Below are 12,575 nucleotides of genomic sequence, written 5' to 3'. Positions count from 1 at the left end.
ATGAGATTGAATTTGATTCATATAATAACAAAGTCTTTAGCAGAGTGCTGGGCACAAGGTAAATAAATGGCAGCCATCATTATCATTATTACTATCTCCTATAATGCCTATCACTGTTGAATATACAATAGCTGCTTAGTAAAAATGTTAGTGATTACTGGAAGTAAATCATATTGTAGTTTTTTTCCCTTTTCTTTTCATTCTCTCTAGAAAATTGTCTCCTTTGCTATTACCCATGCACATTTATCACTGTTCTCTATTCTCTTCTGCATTGTGAATTTAAAAATAGAAAAGAAAATTCTTAGAACAGCTTAATCTTATTTTTTTTGTACTGCTTATGAGAAGAAAGAATAGCTCCTAATGTGGGGCTGGTAGGGAGATACAAAGCACATAATTTGATGCAGATCAAAAGAATTTCTCATGTTTTCAACTAATAAAAATCTTATGTCAGTAGGAATCTTAGGGTCACAAAATCAGAAATAGGAAGTTCTTTCCTTAAAGGCTGGCCCCTGACTTGGATAAGATGTGTGTTCATTTGTTCCATATAAAAGGATGCCTGTGAATGTGCAAGCAATAATGATGGCAGTCATGGTGATTATGATGACATCCTTGCAGCTCTTGCTATAGACCAGCCAGTCTTCCAAGTGTTTGACTTACTTACATTACCTCATGAAGTTCTCAATATGGGCCCCATGAAGAAGATACCAATGTCATCCCATTTTACAGAAAAAGGTAAGAGAGTAGTGCAGTTAAATATCTTGCTCAAGGTTCCACAATTAGGGGCTGGGGGTGTGGCTCAAGCGGTAGCGCGCTCGCCTGGCATGCGTGTGGCCTGGGTTCGATCCTCAGCACCACATACAAACAAAGATGTTGTGTCCGCAAAATAAATAAATAATTAAATATTTTAAAAAAAGGTTCCACAATTAGAAGAAGACAGAGGCAGCATTTGGACCTGGATAGTCTAGTTCTAGCATCTATAAGACAGCAGTCCCCAGGATCAGGCAGAAGAGAAGTGCTATAGCAAGTGACACCACATGACAGCTCCCAAAGTTACCTCTTTTAGAAATTGGAAGTGTTTGGGGGCATTCTGCAGCATCTGCTGCAGAACCAGACTTCCTAATCTTACTATTTAGAGAACACGGGAGAATGAGAAGTACCTTGTGTTTTTCCAGAAACTCTGGTGTGAGGGTCCATGGAGCATCTCTGATGACTTCATCCACGTAGCGACAGTGTCTGAGAGCTTCATACCTTTCTGCTTCATTCATCACAGTGAAACCTTTGAATTTGTGGGTGAGATCATCACTGCAAACTGAAACAGTCAAACATATTAAATACTGTTACCAGGTGCCCTGGTGCAAACATTGCTTCTTGGGCAAGAAAAAAGGAGCATAGGCTGACTAGGTGCTTGGCATAATTGAACACAGCCTTTTACAGGAACAAAGGATGAGGAGAGTGAAGCAAACCTAAACCCACTGGGAAATAAGGATTTCATTTTAGTGCTAATTACAACTGCATTCTCCACTGAGGCTTTTGTAAAAAGTATTCTCCACCTACCCAATGTGACTTTCATATATTTTTATCTCTCTATCCCACCCTTCAGTGAAAATTACTATTCGGAAATAAAATGACCAGATGAACAGAGAAAGCAGAGAGAAGTCAAGAAGCCTGAATTATTGAAGGTTTGACCAATCAGTTCAAATTATTTTGCTAGATCATTCATATTTAAGTAACCCAAGGGTCAACCCTCTCACCCTCTGCAACACACTTCTGTTCCCTGGATCAAAGTCCACTCACTACACATTAGCCTATACAATCAAGAGGGGAAAGTCATAAAATAGAAGGTCAGATCTTACAGAGTTCACCCTTCCCATATCGCTTATCTATTCTAGATCTCAGGCTCCTGAACCCTCAAATGAGGGTAGTAATATATTTACTATCAGCCTTAGGAAAGATTTTTTTGAGGGTTTACATAAATGTGTTTTTAAAAAATATTTTTTAGTTGTCAATGGACCTTTATTTTATTTATTTACATGCAGTGTAAATTGAATTGAACCCAGTGCTTTACACATGCTAGTCAAGCACACTAGCACTGAGCCACCATCCCAGCTCCCATAGATGTGTTTTGAAATACCTTAAAAAATGAAATATATTTCACTATCCCTATCTTTTGTTTAGTCAAGGAAGATGAGATTACAGGCATGCACCATGGTGCTCAGCAAAATTCTCTAATTTTAAGTTCACAGGAAGTGGTTTACAAACAAGAATATGATCATTTTCCTGGGATCAAATCCTGTTTCATGCCTAGAACCAAATCTGGCCACCAGTGAGTACACAATCCACATTCACATTCAGCATTCTTGGAAACCCTCCTTTTGTAGCCCCTTCCTACACTCCACATCCAAACCATCAGCAAAATTACTGGATGTGCCTGAGAAAGCAAAGATGTTGATCAAAGGGCACAAAGTTTTAGTTAGATGGAGGAATAAGTTTTATTGATCTAGTGGACTGCATTGTGACCACAGTTAATAATAATGTATTATATATTTTTAAATTGCTAAAATAGATTTTTAACATTCTCACCACAGAAAAGATAAATTGGTAAAGTAATATGTATGTTAATTAGCTTGATTGAATATTCCTCTAATGATTGAAATACCGCATTGTACCCCATAAATATATACAATGATTTTCTGTCAGTGATAGTCATGTGTTTCTAATGACAGGGAAAAGTTCTGAGAAATGCATCATTAGTTGACTTCATTGTTGTATGAATATCATAGAGTGTACTCACACAGACCTAGATGGTATAATAGGGACATCAATTAATATAGTCTCTTGATGCAATCAAGAGACACAGTAAATATTAGATGAATGAGGCTGCTGCTAGCTTAACCCAGCATACTATTTAAGTAAACTTTTAAAAAATAAGTACACTCTAAATTACCAATAAAAAGTATAATATCATAAACACAAAAACCAGAAGAATAGTTGTCCTTTATCATTATTAGTATTATATACTGTACATAGTTACATGTGCTATATTTATGCTTTTTGACACAGGGTCTCAATATGTTGCCAAGGCTGGCCTCAAACTCTCCATCCTCCTGCCTCAGCCTACTAAATATCTGCAACTACAGGTGCACACCACCATGCCTGGTTTATATTATATTTTTATATGAGTGGTGGAGCAGTAGGTTTATTTATACGGCAGCACCATAAACAGGTAAGTAATGTGTTACACTGTCACATTCTGATAGCTCAAATATCACTAGGCAATAGGAATTTTTCAACTCCATTTATAATCTCATGGGACTACCTTTGTATACTTGGTCCATTGTTGAATGAAATTTCCTGATGTGGTACATGAGTTAAAAAATAATTTTTAAAAGTTCACTTGGAGGGCTGGGGTTGTGGCTCAGTGGTAGAGCACTCGCCTAGCATATGTGAGGCCCTGGGTTCAATCCTCAGCACCACATAAATAATGAATAAATAAAATAAAGGTATTGTGTCCAACTACAACTAAAAAAAAAAGTACACCCGGAATCCAAGTTCTGCTCCCCACCTCCATTGCTCCCATTGTGACCCACTCACTTTTATGGATTACTACCATGGCCTCCTAACTGGTTCCAGTCTTGCTCACCCCTAACACCCTATTCTCATCCAGAAAGAGCTCATTAAAACCTGCCAGATTAAGTCCTTCCAGACTCAGAACCCTTTCCATCCCTCTCAGAGTAAAAGCCAAAGTCTTCCAGTGGCTAACAGACCTTTACAAGATCCAGACCTCTGCCCACTCCTTCCCTCTATGACCCATCTCCTATTGCAATCCAGCCCCAGCCTCCTCACTGTTTTCTCAAGCTACTGTGATCCTCTTCCTCAGGGCAGGGTTTTGCACTTCCTATTTCCCAAACCTGGAACTGTTGTGCTTCAAATCCCATGGGATTCACTCCCTTTCCTCCCTTAAGTCTTCCTCTGGCACTCTATTTATTCTGAGTTACAATCAAATTACTTCCTGCCATCGCACTGGCAGTCATACAACTGTCTTATTTAATTTTATTGTTGGTGTTTCCCTACTAAAATGTAAGCTCCCTGGGGGGCATGAACTTGCAGCCATTTCATTTTCTGATGAACAATACCTGGCCTCTAGTAGGTTCTTAACAAATACTTGGTGAATGAATTAATGGTGCCTGATGCATATAGATGCTCAATAAATGTTGATTATTATTTAAAATAATAGATGTATAGTTATCTGCAGGTACATTTCAACAACATACATGCAAATAAGAGACTAATGGGTCTCTGAATATACATACACACATGTATTCAGAGATATAAAATATCTCAGAAAATATTTATAGGTGGTACATTAGTTAAATATCTTCTGAGATATTTTTATTGTAGCAGTTTACATTACCAAAACAACACCAACAATATGGCTGGCTCAAAAACTTTGATGAGTATCAGAATCACCTAAAGAGCTGGTTAAATACAAATGTGTGTGGGTTTTGCTCTTTGACAGTTTGATTGAGTTGGTCTATAGTGGGGCCCAAGCAGCTCTGTTTTTGACAAACTTCAGGAATGATACTGATGTCCACAATATGTGCAAACCCCTAATGAATATTATGAACAACTTAAGTAAAACAACCTGTCTGTTTTTGAATCATCCATCATGCCCAGAAGCAAGAGGTGATGGATGAGGCTAGGTAGCAGGGTCATATATGACTATGTATTGATTCATTGACTCCCAAAACAGGAATGATTGGTGGGCTATCCTATACAATTTTAAAAAACTGATCTAGATGTTCTTTGGGGGCTTTATTAAAATACTACATCAAGAATCATACTGAGGACCTGCAGTTCTAGCTCAGTAGTAGAGAGCTTGCCTGGCAAGTGTGAGGCACTGGATTTGATCCTTAGCAGCACATAAAAGTAAATAAATAAAATAAAGGTATTGCATCCATCTACAACAACAAGAAATTTTAAAAAGAATCATACTGAGCGGAAAGGGATTTCAGATCCATCAATATTCTATCTCAAACAGCACAAAACTAGGCTGGATGGTATCTTTCCCCCTTTTTGAATCTGCACCTGAGCAATTTAGTGTAACTTCTGAATGACCAAGATAATGGCCTCCTGATAGATCACAAAGAAAACAAACATCCTGTTTACGTCAATACAGGGCTCTATTTTCATATCCCAGGAGTGACCTCAAGAAGCAGCTGAACATGCTGACCAGTTATTGTCTAAACATTAATTACACCCAAAGCAGCACTGTTGTGCTTGAGTCTTGGCAAATGCACTCTGACAACCAGATGGAGAACTGTGAGCAGTGGTATTCCATGGATGAATTCATTGAGCTCTCTGGGAGCTCATGCTGCAACTAACCTATCCTGGCAGCTCACTGCGCTCAAAATGAAATACCCTGCAGGAAAGAAAAAATAGCATAGGGGTTGAACTTTAGAGCCCAACAGATTTGGATTCCAATCCCAGCTCTGCTACTTACTACTTGCAAAGTTATTCAAACCCTCCAAGCCTCAGTTGCTTAATCTTTAAATATGGTGAAGTTTTGAGAATTAAATTTGATAATCCACATGAGCAGAAAGTAATGCTCAATGACGTTAGCCATCAGTAGCAGTAATGCAGGATCATTTATGGGAATATTCCTTTGGGTTTTGTGTTCTGTCTTTTCCCTGCCCAGCTCCATGTAGGTGTTCAGGCCTCTTGGTACAAACTCCCTTGCAGAAGTTGTAAAGTTCAAGTTGCTGGTAGACAGCCTGTCTTCTTGGCATCTGTTTTTACAAAGCCAGAGCTCCTTGGGGGAATTCTATAAGGAAGAACACAAGGAGAGGGAAGATTCCTCCAAATTGGGAGGAAAAGATCAATTGACTGTGGATTCTACAAGCAGCAGGGGCCAGTGGAAGAGCCTCAAGAGGAATGAGGACATGAGGCCCTAAGCACGGGAGCTCCCACCTGGGCATAGACCACAGTTGCCTCACTTGCAATGGATCCGCTTTCTGCTAATAATTATGTGGGCTTGGATAATGAGGACAGTGAAAAAAAAATGTCACTGAGTTGAAGACTAGAAGCTCTTCTCCTGGTTTGTTTTGCAAATATTTTGGACACTTGTTGACTCTGGGGAAGTCAAAAGAACCCAATAAAAACTGCGATTGAGTTTCTCACCAGTCATGCAAAATGAAATCTGAGAATTTTTTTAACTGTTTTTTTTTTGTTTGTTTGTTTGTTTGTTTGCAATACAGGGGTTCAAGCCCAGGGCCTCCTCCATGCTAAGCAGGTGGTCTACCCCTGAGCTACACCCCCAGCTGTAGAGGAATATTTCATTTCAATTAAAATTCAATAAAGTATAAATACAAGCTTGTGGAGTAATATTTACATCAACTATAGTAGCAGTAGTAATATATTTATTGCTCCCATTTTTATTCCCCTCCTATGATGCAGAGGTAGATGCTTAGGGACTCTCATCTTTTAAAAATATTTTTAGGGAAAAAATTCTGCTATAAATTGTAATTTCTTGACCTGTTTTCAAATGACATGAAATTTTAAATTAAAATGAAGAAAAAGTGCTTTACAAGTGAATCATTTCAATTCATTAAAATAATGCTAACAAGGTAAGCTTGCACAGAAAAATTCAAATAATTACTATCTATATGCTCAAGAAATTATATATGCAGGTAATATAATCATAGTGTGAAATCATGACAGTTGTGGTGTCTACTCCTGCCTAAGGCTGAGAAGTAGACTACAGTACCTCCAGTTATCTCAGTTTCCTATCTTTTAATAAATTGTTTCTGGTAAATACTAAGTATTGGCACCAAATACCTGTCCATGTACTTGCCCCAACCAGAGTAGCTTCACAGGGTAAAGCCTTCACTTTACCCAGGGGAATTCCTAAAAAGAACCTACCTGTAGATGTAAGGGGGGCTACAATTGACATGAGAGGCTCTTTTAACTCACCATAGCATTTTTATTTGTTAACTACACACATAATATCAAGAGCCAGCCTTTCAACTGACAACACAGAATACCTATTCTTCAAGGGCCCTCTGAATATCCTCAGTATAGAATTGTCTGCCATTAAGTTGGTTTGTGATAATCCAAAAAGATAATCTAAGGCAAAGGTCCCCTCAAACTAGGGTACACATACCTTCAGGGGTATGCAAAAACTTTTCAGGAGGGATCCAAACACAGTTTTAAAAGAATCAGTGTCTGGAACCTCAATATCTAATAGCACCCTTCCCTAAAATTAATGGGTCTGAAAAAGTCTCTGTATCCAAAACCACCCTTACCTTACTTAAAAGAGAGGTGCCTTATTCTTAAAAGAGAGGTGCCATCTAAACTTTACTATGTTACATTTCAAGTGGTAAGAGGTTTCACCCTCAGGCCAAACCAAATAGAAACCCCATTTAATGACTCTTTGAAGTGCCATGAACCTATAAAAGCTTCCTCTCTTTCCCTGTCATGTATGTACTTCTGTTACAGGTGAAATTTGGTGTTAGAAACTGAATGTAGTAGAATAGAGAATAATGCAAATTTTGACCTAACAACTTTGCTTCCTCTTCTCCCAACTATTACCAGAAAACACATGAATCTTTAGGGATAGGGCCTAGGAGGAATTCAAAGCAAAAGGAGCACTGGAAAGAAATATTGAATGCTAAAAATGGCTTTTTCATGTAGTTAAGGGTAAGCATTTTTCCAGCTATTCTCAACACTCATATTGAATCCTAAAAATGGCTTTTCTCTTGTAGTTAAGAGTAAGCATTTTTTCCAGCTATTCACTTCAAAATCACTTTAATAAGCCAAAGCTGTATAAGCTGGTACTGCTGCTTCTCGGAAATGTAACTGGAATATTTTCTGGAATTATCAAATTTTTAAAGATATATTGGAATAAATGTCTGAGCAAAACATTAACATGATTTTTCCAGATTCCATATGCATTATTTAAAAAGTAAGTTAAAAACCTACTTTATAAATTCACATTATAAAATATTCCATTTACAGATAATTCTTATTCTATTTTATCTTCTAAAATGTTTATTTTCTGCCTCCTTATAATAAAAAATAAAATTACATACTCCCAGAGCAATTATTTTTAGTAGGTTTTTTCCCTTTCCATCTTTAAATACATAGGAAAATTTTAATCATGATATCTAACAAAGATAATTATTTTTATTTTTATATTTGATTTTATTCCCCAAAGCCAAACACTAGAATTTGCTACACATACATACCAATAATTAGAGAAGGAATAACATAACTTTTAAAAATTGTGTTTCTCTTCTTATTAACGCCATCTAATTTTATCTATAAATTACATTGCATCACTACAAATTAAGTACATTGATTTATTGTATTGTTTATAATTTATTATATTAGATCTACATTATTTTAATCTTAACATTCTCTTTTATATAATCCATTCTATAATTATTTCTCAGTGGTTTTTATAAAGCCTCTTGAAATGCATTAATACATTTTATTTAAAAGGACATTTTCTTGGTTCCTATTAGTTTTGAATGTAAGGACTAGTTTTGCCAATTAGGTTAGAAAATAAGCTCTGAAAATTTAGTAAGCTAAAACTGCAGCCCCAAAGTTTTCCCTTTTAGTTTTGCTTTGAGACTGGGTCTCACTAAGTTGCTCAGGCTGGCCTGGAACTTGCAATCTACCTGTCTCAGCCTCCTGAATAGCTGGGATTATAGGCATGTGCCACCTCGCCTGACAGCCCCAATTTTTTTTGAGTAAATGATAAAATTGTTTCAAAAATTACTGGGCTGATGCACAAGGCCCTGGGTTCAATCTCGGCACACACACACAGAACAAAACTGGCTTAGTAATGGTGTAATGAAATTACCAATATTTCCATTCTCCCAGCCCTTTCTGCATGTATCTGGTTGAATAAGTTGCTTTCAAGTAAAAGAGTAATGGTTATAATTAAGAGTCATTTGATAAGTCTTGAATATAGCCTTTTGTTATTATTCCAAGAAAGAGAAAAGGCAAATGATTCTAATAGCTTTAACAATTCCTTTTGTGAGTAAGGTCATTTCCAATTCATTGCTTGCAACAAATTTGAAGGAGGTTCTTAGCAAATAGTCACTTGATAGATTACTTTGGGTGACGAAATAATAATAATAATAGTAATAATAATAAATTATTTTGTGTTTTTTGGGCCAGTAACTCTGAAGGAATTCAAAGAATTGAGTGGCATCACTGTAACAAACTCATTCCATTCCCATATATGCATTTGTGTGAACCAAATATTTCATTATATATATGTATAACAAGGAAAATAGGAATAAAATTTATGTTAAACACTGCCTCATTCTAGCAATAGTTATATTTATCCACAGGTACATTCACAAATAAGGAGATCCCACTCATCTCATTAAGAGACACACTGCTGATCAAATTTATGTTCATTTTTAATAATTATTTATCAAAAGTTATATTGCAGTATTTTGGTTAGTTGTGTGCTAATTTATATACATAATTCTGTTTCAGAGAATATGATAGAGTGATCAAAAAAAGATTTCAAGCACTAAAGCATCCCATTAGAAAAAAAATTATAGGAGAGAAAAGAATGAATGTATAAATGTGAGGAGAAAAAAAGACAATTTATAAAATATTTGAAAGTTCAAAAAGAGCTTGATATATTTTGTGAATGAATAATGGTACATTTCAAAGTGTCATATGTTTTAAATGCCACTGGTACATGTAAGTGATTAGGTAATAATTTTGTTTTAAAATGTCAAAATTGGACTTCTATTTTCTTGCCTGGCATGTAAGGAGATTAGACATTACCACTCCATTCTAATGACAAGTAAAAAGAAGAAGCAACTGAAAAATCAACAACTCTTCAAAGATTTGTCAGAGAAATGATGTCACAGGGTTGCCCCCAACATTGGAGAAACAGACAGATAAAGAGAATCACAATTTACTGGAGCAGAAACCCACCAGCAGAAATCTCTGAGGGATCCAGTGCTGGAAAGGAAAATTTAAACTGACAAATTGCTGGGGGCTCAGTGTGGACAAGTGTGAGTCTAAAGCTAGGAGTACAGAAAACTTTCACTGTGATCCACACCAAACCATCTCCAAGGTTAAGTCGCCAAAATGAGCAAAACCCAAACACAGCAGAGGTTTCCCCAAGTTTCTGGTAGCCTAGGACCAGACTCCAGATGTTCATGCTCAATCAAGAAAGTTTTCCACTCAGGACAATGGGAATAAAATAAGAGTTGGGTTTTCTGACCACTTTGGGTGTCCTCTGCATGACTTGTCCATTAACTGCTGCCTTTTACCCCTCTTCCTTCTGAAAGAACTCCATTCAATAGCCACATGATCACTACCCTTAGCAAAATATGCAGAATGGTTCCTCTTAAATATACAAAAAGCATTTTTAAAACTTGCAGAAGATGCCAAAATACTCAAAAAAAATACAGTCTCTTACCAGCACTGTTTTTTTCTCTCACAGAAGTTTAAAGATTGATGGTAAATAAATAAATAAATAAATAAAGGTGGGTGGTGTCACTTTATACAGTACCATAAAAACTGATCATAGTGAATGCATATGCTACTTTCAGAAGCTACAGAAGTGAGAATGAAAGCCTACTAGGCAGGTACTATCCCTTTTGCCCAAATTGAAATAGATAGGCCCTCTGGGGGAGAAAATTTTTGATCTACATTTAACCATTCTTCTCTTTCCATAAACTTTTGAAGTAAGTCAAACCCTTCATTATGAACCAAGATTACTTGGGTACATAAATCTCCATTTCTTTAACACACTGAATAAAAATTCAACTAATTAGGGCTATCTTAAGCCATTATTATTAGCACAATACTGTCCCAAATGCTATGGGTTGCACAAAGGAAATAGACAATGACTTTGTTTGCCCCTTAATCATCCTAAACCTCTGTAGTTCTCCAAGATTTGAAATCAGAATAGTATTGCTTTTCTCTTAATCATGCCTCTGGATCATACCCCAAATTCCATTAGAAAAGCATTAATGGAAATTGTGAAGCAGCTACCCTTGGTGGTATTATTAATCTGTCTCTCTGAGGATCAATGGTACACAATCTCATGATATAATTCCCCTATGGTTTTTAAAATGTCATTTTAAATTTCAGGCAGTGAACAAGTGAGCCAGTACAGGATGAATTGGAAGCATTAACAATGTCAGATTTTACTTATGGAATTCTGAAAGGGACCCTTTTCAGAAAACATATTATAAAGGAGTTTTCTGGACAGAGAAAAATGCAATTCTTACCTCCCACCAACAAGTAGCTGTTGGGAAACAGTGTTTTTGCTTGCATAAGTGCCCTTGCGTGACCTGAGTGAAAGAGGTCAAATATTCCATCTGCATATACTCTGACAGGCCTGTCAACTGTGAAAGAAAGAAAACAGTGTTAACAGAACTGCAAGAATAAGGTATTCCAGTTACCTTCCATTAGAATAGTGCCATAAGAAAGTTTACCTAGATAAGATGCAATCTCTCTGAACCATCAATTTCATATTGGTGCATGAAATTGACTTTAAATACAGGTTCTTCTAAAGACATCAAAACAAAACAAAAACAAAATTAAGATCAAACGAGAACACACATTGTTAGCCAACAGGAAAGACGAACACAGAGCACTGGGGAGTTCTCTTGACTCTGAGTGAAATCTAGATGTCTGAGCCGGCATAGTCGGCCTGGCAGGAACATCAAGACATGAGTAACTGAGGAGCTCAATGGAAAGGACAAATGACTATGTCCTTGAGTCTGGCAGTCTTGAATGAAGACTGCAAATCCTGTTTCAAAGGCAAAGCTGTGCTGGAGTCTGTTCATACTGCTCAAACACTTTTCTTCCCAACTTCAAGTCTCATTGGTAATCTGAAGTGAGCCATGGTAAGGGTGTTTTCATTGAAGAAGTTGGCAAATGCTATAAATCAGGGCTTATTTCCATCTGGAGGGCCAGTTGTTAAACATTTTCAATAATATAATTGCACAAAGTCACTCTCTAACCTCTTTCATATCATAGGAGATGGGGTCCCATGCCCCCAAAGGGAGGAGAGTCAGAAATAACCGTTGCATATAAGGATGGTGTTTGGAGGTAAGCAATCAATACTATAGTCCTTCATGGTCCCACAGGATACTTGCTGCACCAGGCCAAAGACCTATTCCCTTCAAGTCAAAAGGGAGGGTTAGGGGGATAGGGTTCTATTAGTTTGGTGGATGAAGCAAGTCACACAATGGAAGGAAAGCGGGTATCACTCTATTATACCCCTATCCTGCTAGTCTGAAAGAAGCCTGATACATTTGTCGAAAGTTTTATTTGTTTGCCAACTTTTACACCCTTCTCTACTCTCAACAAAGGAATTGGACAATGAAAATCCAAGAAGATCCAAAAATAGATAACAGGAGAAAGAAGTAGTTTTTCATAACTAACTACTCTTGTCCCAAGCACATCTGTTACCTCTTCTCCATGGTTACATATGCCATAGGGACATTTTATTCTCTACGAAGGAAAGAGATCTATGTGGTCACAACATTGCTTTTCCCCCACCCTACTGCTCCATACTGGAGGTGCAA

The 12,575-nt window shown here is 36.9% G+C and overlaps 1 protein-coding gene across 4 annotated transcripts in view; it reads right to left on the bottom strand.

The window, feature by feature from the left end:
- Pcyt1b (phosphate cytidylyltransferase 1B, choline) overlaps positions 1–12,575 on the bottom strand; it is a 92,163-nt gene that overhangs the window by 27,203 nt on the left and 52,385 nt on the right. For all 4 annotated transcript variants that reach the window (XM_046425301.2, XM_058572908.1, XM_046425302.2 and 1 more), the window contains exons 3-4: positions 11,271–11,387; positions 1,158–1,309 (exon numbers count right to left, since the gene is read on the bottom strand). In XM_046425301.2, the coding sequence (XP_046281257.1) occupies positions 1,158–1,309; positions 11,271–11,387 (269 nt within the window). The remainder of the gene's footprint in view (positions 1–1,157; positions 1,310–11,270; positions 11,388–12,575) is intronic.

The sequence above is a fragment of the Marmota monax genome, unplaced genomic scaffold, assembly GCF_021218885.2.
Source record: "Marmota monax isolate L192 unplaced genomic scaffold, Marmota_monax_Labrador192_F-V1.1 WCK01_AAM20220418_F8-fsc00075, whole genome shotgun sequence".
Taxonomy (NCBI): domain Eukaryota; kingdom Metazoa; phylum Chordata; class Mammalia; order Rodentia; family Sciuridae; genus Marmota; species Marmota monax.
The sequence above is the reverse complement of the archived record's forward strand: the minus strand, read 5'-3'. Positions and strand labels throughout refer to the sequence as shown.